The sequence below is a fragment of the Zeus faber genome (assembly GCF_960531495.2).
Source record: "Zeus faber genome assembly, chromosome: 4".
Classification (NCBI taxonomy): domain Eukaryota; kingdom Metazoa; phylum Chordata; class Actinopteri; order Zeiformes; family Zeidae; genus Zeus; species Zeus faber.
In genome coordinates this window covers 1,699,211-1,718,732 of record NC_137191.1, presented here as the reverse complement: position 1 = coordinate 1,718,732, position 19,522 = coordinate 1,699,211, and the positions used below count along the sequence as shown (strand labels likewise).

General features: G+C 44.7%; 2 protein-coding genes across 2 annotated transcripts; both read left to right on the top strand.

Annotated features, from left to right (window-relative positions):
• The first annotated feature begins 79 nt into the window (after positions 1 to 79).
• rps19bp1 (ribosomal protein S19 binding protein 1) lies at positions 80 to 2,929 on the top strand. The gene is made up of 4 exons (XM_079998433.1): positions 80 to 239; positions 1,031 to 1,213; positions 1,785 to 1,882; positions 2,356 to 2,929. The coding sequence occupies exons 1-4, from the start codon at positions 185 to 187 to the stop codon at positions 2,494 to 2,496; spliced, it is 477 nt and encodes a 158-aa protein (XP_079854559.1). The 5' UTR covers positions 80 to 184; the 3' UTR covers positions 2,497 to 2,929.
• Positions 2,930 to 4,884: 1,955 nt separating this feature from the next.
• Positions 4,885 to 10,159, top strand: LOC307229003 (apolipoprotein L domain-containing protein 1-like; the record flags this gene model as incomplete). The annotated part of the gene is made up of 7 exons (XM_079998876.1): positions 4,885 to 4,891; positions 5,611 to 5,749; positions 8,460 to 8,500; positions 8,590 to 8,641; positions 8,816 to 8,945; positions 9,024 to 9,212; positions 9,921 to 10,159. The coding sequence occupies 7 exons, from the start codon at positions 4,885 to 4,887 to the stop codon at positions 10,023 to 10,025; spliced, it is 663 nt and encodes a 220-aa protein (XP_079855002.1). The 3' UTR covers positions 10,026 to 10,159.
• Between the last annotated feature and the right edge of the window lie 9,363 nt (positions 10,160 to 19,522).

Below are 19,522 nucleotides of genomic sequence, written 5' to 3'. Positions count from 1 at the left end.
CGGAATTTCTTCTGGGAACTATTGGCTTCGACCGCTGTGTTCCGCACGGACAGTTTTAGCGGCGCACAGCTCACATGGATGTTGACAGACGCACACGGCTGTATGGTCTGCGTGACAACTCAAATCGCGGGTGAATGGACAAACGTATTTAATTTACACTTTATCTCGAGCTCACTGCCCCAGAATGTCGGCGTCGATCATCAGAAGAGGACTGGAGCTGCTCAGCGATGATATTAAAGGTAGAAACCCGAGGAATAGTAGCTTCTTATTCAGGACAGCACCGCCGTGGATGTGTCTGCAGGCGTTCTGTAGTTATTAGGCCTTAAAACACATCCAATAATCCCAAGTTTGGATTCATAAACATTTTGTCGTTTATTTATCTATTTCGAAAATTAGTCAATTTCCTCCGCATCAGAGTCGACATTTCTAATGTCGTCAAATCGTAAAGCCCACCGCTGAAAATACTGATCTCCGCGCTGGTCCAAATAGAGGATTCTTGCCTGCAATACCTAAGTGAATAAGACAGATGGTTTGTCAAAAAAATAAATATATATTCTGTTGAAATGTGTTTTAAAAGGGCCTCCTACTTAGTACGTTCTGTGATTGGTGAGTGGTTGTGTGAAATAAAGTTTTGAAATATTTGATTCCAAAAGACCATAATCCTAAAATGGCCTAATTTACAATTCCTTACTGATAGCTACTACTGTATCTGAATTCAGAAGATCAGCGAATCCTTGTACTCTTATGGCAGAGATACACCAAAATACTATCAGTTGTACTAGGGCGGGTGATGGATATTCTCACAAGAGATATGATCAGATGTGAGTTGAGTTTCTATCTCTATCCATCAAACGAGCACATCAAATTAAACGGCTGCCGATGACTGAGCCTGCTTTTAACAAACTTTAAGACAATATTTAAGTCTCGAGAATTTGTTGAGGACTTAAGTATCCAAGCTAAAACATTTGATTTATACAACGCATTGCACGAAGAATAAAGCTTGGCCTCTATTTTTCTTGTTGTCTTCCAGATGCTAAAAAAGCTAAACAAGGTCAAGCTAAGAAGCACCAGACCCCCAGCAAGGCCAAGGCAATGGCACTTGTCAGCACTGGGCGACAGGGGGTCACCAAGCAGGTCAAACTGCTACAAGGGCGCCGGGGTCCTGGCAAGAGTAAAGCTTCCGTTAAGGACAAGAGGATCAAGTCTGCCATCGGTAGCTTAAGTCTTATACATAACTAATGCATTAAGATGTCTTGTGGTTCACTTCAAGGTCATACTTACATTCGATGAGTTGTATTGAATATGTACCTTAGTCGTCCCCTTAAGAAAATTGAGGTGAAAGAACGACAGCACAGAACATTGGACATTGGCAGCATAATTCTATAGAGCCTCTGGGTGGCCATGAATGTGAGGGGAAATGAATAAGGGTCGCACTTGTTTGTTGATTCAAACTGCGAAAATCACAGCTGACTAAACTGCAGATCTCCATTTTGTCATGTAAACTTGTACAGCCATCATTGTCAAATCTATGCCCTTTGTGGTTTAAGAGATGTATTCCAATCAGACGCTCGCCAACTGGTTGTACAAATCCAAATCCTTTCCCCATCTTTGTTTGCTAAGAAGTCATACCCAACATGTGTAGAGCGCTGTTTCATAGGAACCACTATACTCTTTTGCCTTTTAGTGGAACATACGTAACTGTGAGCCGTTGTTGATGGCAGCAGGTAAGATTCCTGTCCCGATGTGCAGCCGTAGGCTCACTGACCTCTGGATCTGTTTCCCAGAGGAGTTCAAGAAGAAGCACAGGCAGAGCCACCTGAGCAGCAATCTGAGGTACTTCCTGGGAAGCAGCTACAAGGCCAAGGATGCCGTTACCATGAAGGTGAGGGAAGCTGTCCGTGACGCTGGGGACTGAAATGAGTTTATGGTTTCAATAGAATCGCATCAATAGAATAGAGTACAGACAGGGTCTGCTGCATTAAATAACAGTTAATACCTCTGCAGTTCAGCGTCTGAGCCAAATCTAACACCAAGCTGACACTAACACAGGTCTGTCCTGTAACAGTGAAGGTGATTAGCTTTTTTGGTCTAAGTGATTTTCCTATTTTAAGATGAAGCTTTTTTTATTTGAAAGTGAATTGATTTGATTTGTGAATTCTACTTTGTATATTGTCTGTTTATATTTTTACTATAAATCAATGTACATATTCTGTTTTACTGTATCTGAGCTGCTTTTTTTATCCTCAGATTTCCCCCCTGGAAATCACTAAAGTAGTTTGTTAGCTTATCTAAGACAAACCACATCAAATTACCGCCCAGTCCCACAGTAAATTATTCTCCACGTGCCGCCCTCAGATCCTGCACCAAAATAAGGGAAGGCTGTCCAGGAATAACCCGGAACGTCCGGCCAAGAAGCCAGCAGCGCCCTCATCGTTGTTCACAGAGGAGGAGTTCCAAAAGTTCCAGAGGGAATATTTTGGAAAGGATGAGAAGTAAGATAAGATCAGATTAGATGATACTGTGGCTCTGTGGGAGGGATTGCAGCTAAAGCAACAAGGTGGATTTCCCGGTCCAGGCCGTGGTTCTGCTGGGTTTGGCTGGACACTCCCAAACCCCCCAAATGGAGGCGTCTCTCCATCACCCCGCCCAAACCAGAGGAATGGCTTCCTCCAGGGAATCCACAACCATTTTATAAGAGACAAGTTGGTTTGCTTAGAATGTGGATATCTCAAAAGCCTTCGATATGAAGAGTTCCTCGTGGCATCTGAAGTATTTTGCCTCCTGAAATCAAATGCTTTGATTAGATATTTGGATCAAAACACTTTTGTATCGGCATTCATTTTGTTGTCCTCACCTTTCTCTGTTCCTTTTTACTAAATCCTGGGAATAAAATATACAAGTATAAAAGAAAACGAAACCATTCACAAGACGAGGGAATAAGGTCTCATGTTTTTTCTTTTTTTTTTTTTTCCTCGTGTCTGTTAGTGTTGCACGAGGTGTGCTGCACATGCACATGCTGTCATGTTTGTCTATTGATATTTTCTGTACAAAAAAAACGCAAAATGTGTGAATCGTGCCTGTCCGGTGATGATGAGGCTGAACTGTGGCAGCTGCTGCTGGTTCCAAAAGTTAAGGATGCGAAACTCATCGTCGTTAGATCACCTGCAGTGACCTCGTCACACATTCACACTTCTCATATCTCAGTCCGAATAAATGTTTTACTGCACATTTTGGGGGGAGGCTGCGTTCAGATCATGGTTTGTGCACTTTAAGTACGAGTCTGCTGTTTGTGTTCAGCTGCTTTTGAAATTCCTCGGCTTTTTAATCGAAAACGCTGTTTGTCCGACGCAACTTAGTTTCGTGCTCCGTACCTCTGATAGTTCCATCTTACAATGCCTCTGTCTCTTTCCCCGTTCCCCAAAAGTTTGGGAATGTGGAAACAATGGCAACATCAGCATGTGAGAGGAAAGTATTCTTAAGCTAGCCCTGGTCCCGCGAGACCTTTCTCCATGGAGATCTGTTGCATCCCAGCATTTGAGCCCTGCCTGTGCAAAATGAAAGGAATGAATGAAGCTGCTGAGCGAGTTAAAGCTCAACTATGCAGTTTCTGTTGCTCCGCTGTGATAACAGGCTCGACCTCATCACTCTGATATTTGTCAGGACTTTTGGTGTTTAAAGGTGCTGAGCTCTGCTGGGTTTCACAACTAGATGTTTTAAGAGGAGCGTACATCAGTGGCAAGAAAAAGATTTTTTCTTTGTTTTGTATATATATTCTTTCTGATACTGTCAGGAGGTTTGAATGGCAAAGGTAAGGGGACTAACTTGAATCCAGTGTGTGTAATGGAGAAAACCGCATCTAACAATTAAACTGAAGAAGAGAAGTTCGAGAGAGTCGAGGTCTGAAGATATAAGACTTTATCACTTGCAAGAAGTGACAACAGAATCTGAGTTGGTTTGGCAAAGAACTCCCGAGCCGCTCACGGACTCCTTCTTTTAACCTCTTTCTGTTGGTCGAGAAAGTACATCTGTTTCCTCAATTAGGATCCCTTCCTTCCTCCTATACGGTCAATAGTGCAAAGAAGCCATTTGTCTGCATTCTTTGACATCAGTTACAACAACAAACCTCCCGACACTCGTCCAGGCCACATTTTATTAGGGGATGGTTGCATTCACACACCTTCCCATGTCATATGGCCCACAGTCAACAAAGCACTTATTCATGTCTTTGCTGACCCTTGTTTCACACACACTTACTTCATTCATATAGCACATGGGCAAGATAACGAATGTTCTTTCTTATTTAATGGTAGAATATAATGAACATATTTCTTTTAAATGTACTAGTAAATTTCTCCCATATGTGTAAGAGTTAAAAATGTTTTGCTTGCTGTGTTATTTAATACACCACATCTACAACAAAATTATTCAATAATTAATTGAGTTATATAATTTTGGAAAGACCATGCGCTCTACAGGTTCTAAAATATATGCAAAGTTGGGCATTTTTACTCAAGTGATACTGTTGGTGATGAGAATTGTATTTGTTTTATCTGAGTTTGTAAATTCCCACAAGCTGATTGTGGCTTAACCTGATTCTTGCAGCCTGTGCATAGTGACTGTCGTGAGAATGCTCGGAAGGGTTTCACAACGTGAGATAACAATTTGCAGCGCATTGTCTTAGTCGTGTTTGTGTCAGGAGGAGGAGATTGTAATGGATTTGGTTTTTAATATATATAAATGTTTTCTATTGCAAATTGTCATTTTGTTGAGTAGATTAAGAACAGACATACTGCTTAAATTCCCCTTGGAGAAATCCATGCTGAAGTGATATGCAGCCCTCATCAGGTGACTTTAGGCCGCTTTGGATAGATGTCATAGTTGAACATGTCAGGTAAAGTCTAATCATAAATTCCTCAGTCATAAAAGCAATTTTTAAGGGAGACATTTTGAATGAGTGGCGACCCCAGGGCCCGCTTGTTTATTCCCTATCATCACATGAGATGACGCATTTAAGTTATGAGGAAAGTCCTTTTCAATTTTTTCACTTTATTCCCTCTTGTTTGTCCATTTAAGATAAAACACACATATCTGAGGATACATTTTCATGACCCCTTCGTTCTGTTTGGTCCTTTCATCCTGCAACGTGTATTGTCTGATTGCAGACTCCATGTCACTTACTAATAACATTTGCTCATTGGTGAATATTTGAGTTCAGTGAGGCAATTTTAAGGGACTTTATACTTTTAATTAAACATGGATATCAAAGCAAATTCTTACTCTAGGCCTACTGCATTTATCTGTAACAGGTATGTACTAGTTGGTTTTATTTTCTTTTTGTATCCAAGTGTTAACTTTTTAAGTTTGCAAGTGAGCAATGGGAGGAATCCACGATAGCATCTAAAACAGGATCCTCAACCTGTCGTTTAGGATGGAACATTTCTTCACACCGAAATGAGACGTAGTTTTGGTTTCGGTATTTGGGTTCATTGAAGGGAGGAGTTTTGCTTTGGGTATTTGTGCTGCTGCCTTTTGGGATATGGGTATAGGGTTTAGGGTTTAGGGTTAGGGTCCTGTTGTCTCATGTCAATCAAGTGTGGTGTTGTCCTCCAGAGCAGTGGAAAGGACATGACGCTGTGTCCACGTCTGCCTCTCCAGCCTCCTGCTGTGTGCACGTCCTCCCAAAAGCCTCCAGCACTGGTGCGCAGGGAGACAAGACGGATGGTGAGGGGAAATCCATCAGCAACATCCAGTCTGACCACTTTCCCCCAATTCGTGAGAGTACACTGTGTGTAGGAGGAACAAAATCCAGCAGCGAACTGCAAGACAAGGCCACGCTGGGAAACATGGGCCCTGCTCGTCGTTGGTGTTGCTTTGTTCATGTAGAATCCTCTTGTTACCTGGAAAAGATTACTGTATCATGAGGATATTTTTTCATGTGCCCTTGAGCATCAATTACAGCTTGACAACCACGTCGCATGCTGTTCACAAGTCAAATTATTGTCTGCTGAGGCCTGGCCCCCCACTCTTCTTGAAGGGGGCCCTCAGGTCATTGAGGTACTGGGGCACAGAGTTACGAGCCTCTACACGGCCACTCAGCTGATCCCATAGGTTTTCTATGGGATTCAGGTCTGGAGAAAGTGCAGGCCACTCCATTTGAGGTGCCCCAGTCTCCAGCAGCCGTTCCCTAATGATGCCACCTCCATGAGCTGGAGCATTGTCGTCCATGAAGATGAAATGAGGCCTGTGTTGTTCGTGCAGGGGCACAATGACTGGATGAATGATGTTATTCAGGTAGTATGGACTTGTCACTGTACCATTCACAAAGTGTAGGGCACTTCTGTATTGACTGGACACACCTGCCCACACTGTAACCACCACCACCACCAAAGGCTCGTCTGGTGACAACAGTGGCTGATGCATAGCTCTCTCGTTGACGTCTCCAATATCGTTGGCGTCCATCATTTCTGCTCAATGTGAATCGACTTTCATCAGAGAACAGCACTGAGGCCACTGGTCCCTCGTCAACCTAAATGCTCCCTGGCCCGTGCAAGACAATGATGCCTGTGCCTGGTGGGTGGTCAGGTACCCTTGCAGGTCGTCTAGCACGCAGACCACGCTGATGTAAATGGTTTCGGATGGTCTGACGTGACACTTGGGTGCTTCTCACCTCCCTTAAATGTGCCTGGAGTTGAGTGGCATCATCATCCGGCTCCGCAGGGCACTGTTCACAATGAAGCGCTCATCAGTGTGGGATGTGGCCAAAGGACGTCCACTTCTATGGCTTTCTGTGACTCTTCCAGTCTCTGTATCTCTGTTGCAACCTGCTGATAACACTGTGACACTCTAAGCTCAGTGGCCACTTCCCTCTGAGAACATCCTGTTTGAAGCCTCGCCAGGCGAGGTCCTGTTGATCAATTGTAAGGTGTGGTCTTGGTCTCATGATGTCAAAATGTGAACAGCATGATGAAGAGGACTGTTTAAATAAGGAAATGTATTGGTCAATTCATGGATCAAACGCCTGTTGTGAATTTTGCCGTTCAGCTCCTTGTTAGAGAACAGCAAGTTGTGCAAAAAATACTGAAACATTGAACAGTTGGACATGTGCATTCAAAAGTTTAGAGAAGGTCAAATTAGGTTCACCTGTAAAGGTTATAGTGCATTTTAGGTTCATCCTGAAATTTCACCCGAAAGCCCAATATCCCTAACTTTTTGTGTGTATGTGTATGTGTATGTGTATGTGTGTGTACGTGTACGTGTATGTATGTGTATGTGTATGTGTATGTGTGTGTACGTGTACGTGTATGTATGTGTATGTGTGTGTGTGTGTGTATGTATGTATATGTGTATATATATATATATATATATATATATATATATGTGTATATACCTAGAATTAAAAAATAATAAAAATGATATGCAATTTAAAGTTCAAACCATCATCTCATCTGCGTTAGGTGGATTTATTTTGTTTTAATTTTCTTTGTTGCTTGAGGTGGTGGGATTATTTTTGGTTCCTTTTTTATTTTTGAATGTGGTCTATCCAATGCTATGATTGCTTGTAGGACCATTCAATGCCCTGATTGGTAATCAGAGAAACCAACTGTGTTATAGAGCTGAGTGAGTTGGTAAATTAAGGTTTTACCAAATTGTGTCGGAAGTACATCAAACACATATTAATTAACAACAGAAGCTTTTAAAGAAAATAAACCGTTCAGTTGGTTGAATACTGTTTCCATCGTGGCCGTTCAACGTCAGCGGCAGCCATCTTGGTAAGGTGCCTCGACAGCTCTCCTCTGCATCGTCATCGTATTAAACACACCCCATATTTGATAAACGGTTGTGATGGTTCCTACCCTGGCAAGGTGGGATGGAAACCTGTTTGGACGGGAGGGTGGCCAGACGTATTCTGCAGAGCAAATATAACATGAGCTGCAGAATTGTCTGGTTCACATGCGAGAGGAGCACAGCCTTTCAAATACATTGAATGGCATTGAATGTTTTGTTTTTTTCGTTTTTTTAAGTAGAAGATAAAAAAGGGTTTGATGTGGGTAATCTAAAGATGAGCAAATTGATAAAGAACAAAAACACCAGAGACTTAAAAAAAAAAAGACTCAAATTCTTTGTTTTCTCCAAGCAGATCTCTGTCAGACGAATGACAAACGACAAAGATTGTGAAAATCTTTATGACAACGTCTTGGTACAGGAGAATATTTACACGGTAACCACCAAAATAATTGACTCCACGGAATGATAGAAGGCCCGTTCACATTCACAAACGTGTCATTTCCTGCCTGACGGTGGTTCAACAGGAAATGTACGTCACTGCGGCGTCGCCTCCTCCGCTGCCTCCTCCCGTGGACCAGCGGAGGCTTGGGCCTGACGAGCTCCGTCACAACCCAATGCTGGTATCACATGAAGCTCCCACGTTGGTCAATTTACATATTAAAAAACATTTCAAGTCATGCCAAGTATCTGAAGGAATGGTGGAAGAGGGTGGAATGTGAGTCGGAGACGAGACCTTTTCTGTATTAACTTTTTTTTTTTATGATTATTAAAACGATATCATTGAATTGGAATTCTTACTTCCAGCTTGGGAGTACCTGGCAATTGACCTCTCACTACAAGAAAATGAGGAATCTAAGTAAGTTGATCTTTTATTTTTATGGCACTTTATGTATTTATCATTGATTGGGGGGGAAACCCAGTCTCACCCGCTGCAGCCTCTCTGGTGAGATGTGCACAATCTACACAACATGTGTGTTCCAAGCTGCAGCGGGTTGAGTACGGTGACCGATAGATTGTAACGCCTCCTCAGGAACATCACCAATAAAGCCCAGCGCATCTATAAAGCCATCCAGGTGTTCCACCTCCTGTTGGCCGAGCACGGTGTGACCTTTCAGGGCCACATCTTCGAGCTGAACGCCGTTGCCGACAACTTAGATAAGGTAACGAGTGGAGATGGAAATAAACAGCGTGTTGTACTTGTTCGATTTGGCCCCTCAACCCGACTCCTTGAATCCCAGGTTTCCAAGGGAACAAAGATCGCTGGCATCACCGGAGGGGCCACAAGTGCAATTGGGGGCCTGGCGGTGGTGGCAGGGTTGATTTTCTCCCCGTTCACCGCTGGGGCCTCGCTGGCCCTCACTGCAGTGGGCGTGGGTGTGGTCACGGCAGGTGGCGTTACTGGGGCTTCGGCTGCCATCGCTAACACGGTGACTTTAAATCTGTTTTATTTTTTCTGTTCACAGTACCAGTTTCATCACTGACCAGACATGTCTCAATGGCTTAAAGGGAAAGTTTTCAACCCAGGCTCATTAAAATGAAATGTTTGTTCCCGTAATTTATAGCTTTTCACGGCACAGTCTCACCGAACGCTTAACTGCCGAGAACCTTACCACTCCGCTTAAATGCACCCAACACAAAGTTTTGGAAAAGTCATCTTATCGGGTTTTTTTTCTTCTGCACTCCCACAAATCAGCTCCGTGCCAACGTCGGAGACTAGAAACAGGAAGTTGCGTCCCTTCCTGCCGGCAACCCGCTGTCGCCAACGCTATGCTCTAGATGTGCTGTGGCAATGAAAGTAATTCCAAATAAAATGCGTCCATCCTGAGTCTCCTGTTTCGGAAACAGAAATGCTACGTCACGTTTGCCCCCCGCTGCACTGAAGCACAGGAAGCTGCAGCTTCTCAGTCATAACATGTCGAGCGAGGTGGTGCTCTGAACAGTCCAACGTGATGGGAACCAGTGTTTCATTAAGGCCTGGGTTGAAAAACAACAAACCTATGTTTTAATTGTGACACCAGACAAAAAGAGAGTTGTGAATCAGAGCAAACGTGGATTGATTTATTGTCACAACATCATTGGTTTGGACCAAACATGGATGACATTCATTTACACGAGTGGGAAAATGCGTTTTCCAGGTGAACAAGAAACACGACAAGAAGAAAATCAAGCAGATCTTCCAGGACTACGAGGACAAAATGGCGGAGATCCAGCGGTGCCTGGAGTTCGTCAATGAGGGCTGATGCAGGGCCTCGCCCTGGGGATGAATGTATTTCAACAAGGTGAAGAAGAAGCTCCGCTCAGAGTTTGCCAACAGAATGCGCATAGTGGTGGAGCAGCTGGTGACCGGGTTGGAGATGCTCAAGAAAGCCCAAGAAGCGTTTGTGAAGTTTACCTCTTGAAAGGGGGAGGTGGTGATAAGGTGACGATGATATGGGTGATGAATATTATAATGATTAGTGTTGTTGTTGTGATAGTATCTGGTAGGCCTTTAATTATGAAGGGCTTTCCTTATATCTCCCAAACTCGGTGACCTTCACGTTAGTGCTTCCCTCGGCCAACAGGGGGCAGCAAATATTTAAGTACAGCGGTATTCTTTCTTTCTTTTCATTTATATGGATTAAAATAAAAAAAATAGAACCACCAACTCGGTTGATTTTCCCAGAATAGACGAGACTATATTTAATAAATAATAAACACGATGTCATACTGTGCATACCCCTGCAAGTGCAACACTGAAGAAACAAGAAGAAAGAAGCTGAAGAAGATAACTGTGTTCCTGAACAATAAACCATACAGTACTTCAGGACTAAGGGACTGCGTTAACAGGAAAAAGGGAAGCATTTAAAAAAATAAGGACCGTGTTGAACTAAAAACCATACAAAAGGAACTTAGATGTTAAAGGAGGCAATGAGACAAAAGTATTCGACGACATTCTACCACTTTCAACTCAAACCTTGAGGATTCAATGAAAGCCACTGCAACATGGAACCAAGTAAAAGATGTACTGCTGATGACTTTCAGAAAGCTACAATGAACCCAACGACCTTTGATTTTTCCCGATCAATGTGATAGTGTTTGAGAATCCCAAGGACAACTTGGGCACAAGGCCTGAGGTGGAGGCCGACAAGGTGCGGTCCCTGTTCCGTCCGAAGGTGCTGTGAAATCCGCTCGCTCTCGAAGATTTAAAAAAAAAATTGCTGTCCGGATTTATTAATATATTATTGTCATGTAGCGGACCACGTTATGGTCCGACGGGCCGGATGTGGATCCCTCAAGCCGAGATTGGAGCTGCTCGGGCCTTCATCCTCCATCAAGATATTAAATATCAACAAGTATTATATGATTTTTTTTGGGGACACATTATTTATCATCTGGTTTGATTATATCTGGTTTTATGATTTGAAACCACTTTTTATTACCTTTTCTTATCTTCAAGAACTACTGTCTCACACTCAACATGTGAATTAAAGCAAGTTTTTGGATTCAACATGATGTGTGATCTATGATCTGAATGATATTCACATGCCTGGAGGAACACTGTGATGTTGTTGGCAAGTGTGTTGTGTGATGCAGCAGCTTGGAGCCCAAGACTCTTATCTTATCTTATAATATTTATTTTATTTTATCTCATCTTATTTTATCTTATCTTATCTAATGTTATCCTATCTTATTTTATTTTATATTATCTTATTTTATCTTATTTTATATTATCTTATTTTATCTTATCTTATCTTATTTTATTTTATCTTATTATATCTTATTTCATCTTATTTAATGTTATCCTATCTTATCTAAATTTATTTTATCTTATCTTATTTTATCTTATCTTATGTTATCCTATCTTATCTTATCTTATTTTATCTTATCTTATGTTATCCTATCTTATCTTATCTTATTTCATCTTATCTTATTCTATTTGATCTTATCTTATTTTATCTTATCTTATTTTATCTTATCCTGTCTAGTGTTATGTTATGTTATGTTATGTTATGTTATTTTTTTTATTTATTTATGAACCCATATCAGTCGCATGTAACAATATATCTAAATCCATGTAATCACATGAACATAATCCTCACACATAATGAAGAACACTACTTCATGTAGCTTCCAGTCACACACTTTTGTTTTTGCACACAGGGTTAATTCTTTCAATTCTTTTAGATTGTGTCCTCCCTTGGGTTCCTGCCTTAAAGCTTGCCCCATCCTCAAAGCTTGCCTTATCTTGTCCTGACAAATTATTTTCTGCACCTGAGAGTTCTAGCTGACTGTATATCTCTGTATCTGTGACGTCGAACTGACCATATGTTCTCTGACTCCCTAAAAATAAACTGTTTGACTCAGAGAGCTGCTCCTTAGCACATCTCTGATCCGACGCTTGTACAAGCCTTGTCCTTTGGTTTGTGAATGTGAAGCAGCAGTGTCTAAACCAATTCTGCATGTTTTACGCCATCTGTGTTGCATCCAGCTGAGCCAGTGCAAACACATAGTTGGAGTCCGTGTGGAGGTTGACCTTTTTGTCTTCTGCTTGTTGTAGTGCCACACACATGGCATGTAGCTCTGCTTTTTGTGCTGAGGCTGGTTGGGGCAAAATTCCGCTTGCTTTTGTTACAACATTGATATTGAAATCGACTCTTTATCTCTTGCTCCTACCAAAGCTGCAAGGAATCTAGGTGTCATTATCGATGACCAACTGACATTCTCTGACCATGTTGCTGCCGTCTCTCGGTCGTGCCGCTTCACATTATTCAATATCAGAAAAGGCCATACCTGACCCAATATGCCACACAACTGCTGATACAAACCTTGGTGATTTCCTGCCTCGACTACTGCAACGCTCTCTTAACAGGCTTGCTGGCTTGTGCGGTGTAGCCACTGCAGATGATACAGAATGTGGCGGTGCGACTGGTGCTCAACCAGCCAAAGAGGGCACACGTTACTCCGCTGCTTATTGAGCTCCACTGGTTACCTGTAGCCGCTCGCATCAAGTTCAAGTCTCTGATGCTGGCCTACAGAGTGATTGTTTGGAATGCTCCCACTTACTTAAATGCTCTTGTAAAAGCACATGTTACCCCCCGGATGCTGCGTTCGTCAAATGAGCGTCGCCTGCCTCTGCCGGCTGCAAAATCACAGCAATCGAGGCTATTCTCATTTGTAGTTCCACGTTGGTGGAACGAGCTGCCAAAAACCACCAGAGCAGGGCTTCCCTCTCTGTCTTTAAGAAGCACTTGAAGACCCAGCTCTTCAGAGAGCATCTCCTCTCCTAACTTACAATTACTTAGCACTACTTAGCAATATTTATTTATTGTTACACTAATGTTTCTGTTGCAATGTAGCTTGAATGTTATTCTCCCTTGTAAGTCGCTTTGGATAAAAGCGTCTGCTAAATGACTAAATGTAGATGTAAATGTAAACGTTACACATAGCCCTCCTGCAGCCTGGGCTACCAGAGCCCAGGATGCCACATTCATGCCATCTGGGGTTCTGTAACAGCAGCCATCCGTGTACAGTGTTACGTCTAGGTCGGGGATGGGTTCCACTCGGAGGTGTGGTCGCGCTTTCAGGGCTGTTTTTATGACAAGAACACAGTCATGGGGAATTCCATTGCCCGCTGTGGGCAGTGCGTCCGTCATGTTGACTCCTGTGGTTGTGAACGAGAAGTAGGGTTTGGACAGAATGGCCGCTAGGCGGGCTTCTCTTTTTGCAGTTGTGAGAGCGAAATTGTGAGCTTTTATGTAGGCCTTGATGCCGTGGGAGGTGTGCACAATCAGTGGGTGTTGAGTGGTGATGTATTCAATTTTGTTGATAGCTTTTGCGGCAATAGCCGCGCCATTGTGGCAATACTCCACACGAGGGTAGTCCTTCCTCAGAGTTGTCCTGAGAGGAGCAGTGGAAAGTCAGTACTTTCCGCCCTGTTGAGTGCATCTGCCATAGCACAGCGCAGACGAATCCTTTCCTTTCTGACACATCCAGGTGGAATGGTTGTGAGTTGTCTGGGGCGGCTAACGCCATTGCATTGGCCATTGCATTGGCCATTGCATTGGCCATTGAGGTTTTCAGGTCAGTGAACGCATGTTCTACTGCCGGTGTCCATTCGAGGGGAGCTTTCAGTTGGCGATTTCCAGCCGCACCAACTATCCTGCGTAACGCATCTGTGCGGCCAGTGCAGTCGGGGATGTAGGAGTGACTGTAGCCTGGAGAGGCCCAGAAATGCAAGCATTTGCATTTTGATGGGTTTGGGGATTGTGGCGATAGAGTCTTTGTGCGCCTGGCTTATCTCACGGCTGTCCCCTCCTAGGACCTTTCCGAGGAAGGTGACTTGTTGGCGCACCACCTGTAGTGCGCCAGTTTGCTCCGTTTGAGCTTGTAGCCTTTGCTGGCGACTTGCTGCAGCAGAGCTTCTGTGGCTTGCAGGCAGGTAGCCATGTCCGGGGCCCCAAGTAGCATGTCATCCACGTATTGAATGAGCACTGTTCCTTGTGGGAGCGGCAGGCCGGCCAGATGCTTTTTCAGGCATTCGTTGAAGAGGGTGGGAGTTCTTCGGTACCCTTGGGGCATCCAGGTGTATGTGTACTGGCATTTCTTGTAGGTGAAGGCGAAGATCTCTCGAGACTCTTCGGCTAGTGGAAGGCCGAAGAAGGCATTCGCTAGGTCCACTACTGAGAACCATGTATGCTCTGGTGTAATAGCATGGAGTGCTACCTGAGGGTTTGGCACTTTCTCTAGTGGAGCCTGTACACAGAGGTTAACCTCTCTGAGATCGTGCACCATGCGCCAGGCGCAGCAGTCTACCTTCTGTACTGGTAGTAAGGGGGTGTTCCATTCAGGCCTTCGATGGTGTCAGCGATTCCTGCTTCCGCCTCCTGTTTCAGGGGGTACTGTGGTTTCCAAATTGGTGTGGCTTGTGGTTGTAGTTTGATGGTGATGCAATGCTGGGCAGTGTGTCCTACATCATAGGCTCCGGTTGTCAAGGTGTGGGGTGTCCCTCTTGGTCCGGTGGGGCCGTTTTTTCTGGTTGGACCCGCTCCCTGGTCAATTCATTGTGTCCAACTTCTCTGCTGGAGTGACTTATTCTCCAGAGGGTGTCTTTTTTATTTGTGTGCAGCAGGGGGTTGTCAGTGGGTAGCCACTGTTGGACATCTAGTGCTCTCTTGACCATTGGGCCTAATTGTTTACCTTGTGTCCACTGGCCACCATCAGGGTGATGTGAGGGGCACTTTCAGGGGCGCGGGTATACCAGAGGAGTTGCTCCGGGGCGAGGAGGGCAACAGCAGCCACTCCTTCCTCTCCCAGGATGATGTCTGTTGTTGTAATGGTTTCCATTTTACCCTCTTTTTGTTCTTCCCAACCCATCATAGGGGAGGGTGACATGACAGTGGTGACAGTTGTGACATGAAGTGTACAGTGTAGGGGGTTGAATGGGTCTTCGTATGGGCCTTGCATGATGATCCACTGAATAGGCTATTCTCCGGGGATTGGCCGGGTTGTAGTCTGGACCAGTGGATGGTGGTGGAGACCAGGTTCAGAGGTTCTGGGTCAGATTTTTGACCCACTTCCACAATGTCTTCTAACTTATCTTGGACTCCAGTAGGGAGACAGTCGGTGACTGCTTTCTTGAACAACACCAGGCCAAGTGGGATGTGCTGGGGGTTTTCTCCGTACTGGTCCTCCCATAATTTGGCCGCTCTGGTCATGTAGGCATGGGGTTCTTCTCCTGGTCTTGGGCACAGGCCTTCTCAGGGTTCTCAGTGCTCCCCAGATGCGGGTGCGGGTCGAATGGCTCTCGATCAGGGAGATGGCTGGTCCGCGTCTCTTCTTCAATTTGACGCAGTGCTATTGATCCTTTGGCCGCTGCTAAAACTGCTCTCATGTCTCCTATAGCCAGTTTGTCCGGTACAGTAATTGCTTCAAACTTTCTCACCCATTGGATAGCTCCTGCCTGTAGGGGTGGTAGTTTTCCTTCCAACCCACTCATGTCCCGCTGACTGCATGGGACGTATGTCTTGCGTCCACCCCCTCCAGGTGCTTTGAGTAAAGGGAACTGTCTACCTGGTCGATTTCCTGCCAAGAGCACTGCGGCTTGGCGCTCGAGGCTCTCTGTGGAGGGTCCCGCCTCTTCTTCAGACACTCCACTGTTTTCTCCCCTGTTTTTCCCCTTTTTTGTCGTGCCCTCAGTCTGGTTTTGCGTACTGTTTGGTTGTTTATTTGTTTTGACGTCGGACCCACCGGGCCCTTCTCTTTCCTCTTGTACCGCTTGGGCGATCGTGCTGAAAGTGGTCTTCACTGCCCACAGGGTCTCCACCAGTATAGCTGTGGTGTCCTCACCCTCAGGGTTGGCAGTGAGATGTCCAGTTTGGCTGCGGGACATGGGTCCAACGCCTCTTTCCCTTTTAGTTGCCTTTTTCTTGGAGGCCTGGTGGCCATCATCAGTCTGTGAGTCTTCTGAGTCTGTCAGATTCCTTCTGGGTGGTGTGTACATAGGAGTTAGGACCCCTCTGCCCACTGTTGTACACCCATTCTCCTTCCTTCACCTCTCATCTTTGGTCAATCTGTCTCTTTTGTTTCTCCGCCTTTCTTTCCCGTTTGATGAGTTTGGTGGGCTCCGGTGGGGGAAGGGAGCGGGGTGGCACCGGTGGGTCACGCTCGGCCTCGTTTCCGGACTCCTCGGTGGGTGGGGGCCTTTCTCCCTCCTGCTGTTTTCGGTGGCGGTACCGTTCTTCCCCAGCTCGCCTGGCACTGCTGCCTGTGTCATCAACGTTCATGCTTCCTCCATATTGCACCTGTACGGGCCCCTCCGGTATGGTGAGAACTTGGCATTGCAGCACCTTGTCTTTGGTCTCCTCCTCCTGCAGTGGTGGCTATAGCGGGGCATATAATGGAGGGGGCACAGTTGCTACAGGTTCTTTGTCGTCCGCCTCTGGTGGCTGCGTCTTTTCCTTTTCTCCCGGTGTTGACAGTACCGGCATCTGCAGGGGTGGGGGCGCTGTTGTTTCCTCCATCCCGTGTTCCACATAGAGATCATGGTAGGCCGTCAGGGTCTGTTTGATATAGTTGCTGGGCTTGATCGTCCTTTCTTTCTCCTTTTCTCTGCTTTTACGATCTCTCCCAGCATCTTGGCACCGTTTGTCTGCCGCCTTTGCTGCTATCTTAGCCAAATTCCACACATCCATTTGCTGGGCCCTAGTGGGGATTCCGGTTGCAGGCCACAGCCCTGCCTTGACCCATTCCCTCTGATACTTGCTGAGGCCATTCCTTCTGCTCTTTTTTGTGTAGATCTTTGGTGATGTGGAGCTGGACCGCCTCTTTTAGGGCACTTCTAGTAAGGGGCACGCCTTGGTGCATCATTGTGGCATGGCAGACTGGTTTTCTCTGGACGGCCCTTTCTAGGGCTTTGGCTGTCTCCTCTTACTTCTTTGTTTGGTATCTTGGGCGTATCATGTTTCAAAAGATTTTTATTTTTTTATTTTTTTTTTACTTCTAGCCACTTCTGACTGTGGGGCTGTTTTATTCTTAAAATCTGTTTTTTTGTTGTTTTTTATAACTAACCTAATCTTTGAGCTAATGTGCTCATGCTAGCCAGGCCGCTAGGTTGTTCCTATGCTAACATACTAATGTCTAGCCAGGCTCCTAGGCCCTAAAGTGGGGAAGAGTCAGATCTTTCCTCGACAAGATCCACCATTAGTTAAACTTTTCTAAATGATTTTCTGATTATATATATTTTCGCTTTTTTTCTCTCTTTTTAGCTGTTAAACATTTTCAACATTTCTCAAATCACAGACAGTTGACATATCACACATTGCAGTTGTGCGCTATTATGCTTATCTGTTTCACAAAGGTATTTTCTGGTTTACAAACAACACAGCAGTTACCACACATTTCTTTGTTAATTCAACATGCAGTGGTGTAGGACAGTGTCAGTGCCCAGGGGCCACTAGGGGCCCCCATCCCATGGGCACGCCAGCGATGGGGCCCCCGTGAACTGTGCTCCTTTGCCGCTCTGTGCTCAGTTCCTACAATTAACCCCCAAACAAACACACACACGGAACTTATTTAAGGAGAAATGGACGATAGTTTTGCTTTTTCTTGTCATTATGAGGTAATTGTTGACTGCACAGTCTAATGGCGATAGAATAATGACATCATCAGCGTTTAGATTGGTTCCCTATAAGCCTTGATTTCAATATGCATTCTGGGTGGCGGCGGAGCAATCTACTCCAGGTAGATCATAAACCCTTGAATATAAAAACGACTCATTGAAATCGGTTGAGAACACATTGTTGACTCAATACAGACGAGATTCCTGCTTCGGTGAGAGCTACCACTTCTGGTCCCGGTGACGTCGTGGCTTGTGCGCTGTTGCTGATACTGTTACTGCTGCTGTTACTGCAGCTGTTGCTGCTGTTGTCTGCTGCTGGTGTTGCCGTTGCTGCTTGTGCTGTTGTTGGTGCCGCTAACCTTATACCATAACTGGTGTTGTCGTTGCTGCTGGTAACCTTATACCTTAACTTAACCCTCGCTTACCTCAACTTAACATAACCTTATACCTCGACTCAACCGTCTCTAACCTGAGTGACCTTTCTGGTTCCAGTGAGAGCTACCACTTCCGGTTCCGGTGACATCGTTGCATGTGCGTTGCTGCTTTTGTTTTTAATGTTGTTTAGCTGTTTGTGCTGCTTGTGTCAATGTTGCTGCTGCCATTGTTGTTTCTGTGGCTACTGTTGCTGCTGTTGTTGTTTTCTGTAGCTGTTGCTGCCACAGTGGTTGGAGTCGCTTTTATTGTGTGTGGGTGTGTGCGTAATAAATGCTTCACTGCCTCCAGTGGCCATGCATTATATTGCACACAGGGAGAAATTAAACGATTATCCTAAATATGTCAGACAGTACAGGAAAGCAGCTTGATATTCTAGTTATGGGACGCAAAGAAGCATGATCTCAACCCAACACATACCATATTCATATGCCATTAATTTTGAATGGCATATGAATATAATCTGTATTTTATACAGATTAGGCACTTGCTTTTCAGTTCAACTCATTAAAAAACCAAATAAATCAATTAGATGTCATCAGACAGGATCATTACATTCTTCCACCTCTAGATGCTCTGCCAATAATCTGTTCTTCTCTTTATCTTTTCTAGAGACAGCCTCTCCATCCAGACTTTGGATCCCCACAATGCAGTGGTGTAGGATGCTGCCAGTGCCCAGGGGCTACTCGGGGCCCCCATCCCATGAGCATGCCAGTGATGGGGGCCCCCGTGAACTGTGCTCCTTTGCCTCCCTGTGCTCCGCTCCTACAAATAACCCCCAAACACACACACACAGAACTTCTTTAAGGAGCAAGAGACGATAGTTTTGCTTTAACTTGTCATTATGAGGTAATTGATAGAATAATGACATCATCAGTATTTAGATTGGCCCCCTTAAGCCTAGATTTCAATATGCATTCTGACTGACTGGGGAACGAATCCCTGGGAAAATGATGGATTTACGGCAATACATGACAGGAAGTGCGTCAACCAATGAGCAGCCATCAGCGGAAATGGGGGACGGCGAAGCAATCCACTCCAGGTAGATCATAAAACCTTGAATATTAAAAATGACTCATTCAAATGTAAACGTCCCAGAGCTTTTTATCCAGATAAAACACAACTTCCTGTTGTGTTTTCGTCACAGTAGTATTTCGGATTTCATTGTTTTTGAGGAAATTTAAAGTATATTATAGAGATTTAGAGTCT

Excerpts from the sequence above, each read along its gene's own strand:
- rps19bp1 (XM_079998433.1), top strand. The coding sequence starts at position 185 with ATGTCGGCGTCGATCATCAGAAGAGGACTGGAGCTGCTCAGCGATGAT. Across the intron at positions 240-1,030 it reads GCTCAGCGATGATATTAAAG|ATGCTAAAAAAGCTAAACAA; the intron begins GTAGAAACCCGA and ends GTTGTCTTCCAG. Across the intron at positions 1,214-1,784 it reads GAGGATCAAGTCTGCCATCG|AGGAGTTCAAGAAGAAGCAC; the intron begins GTAGCTTAAGTC and ends TCTGTTTCCCAG.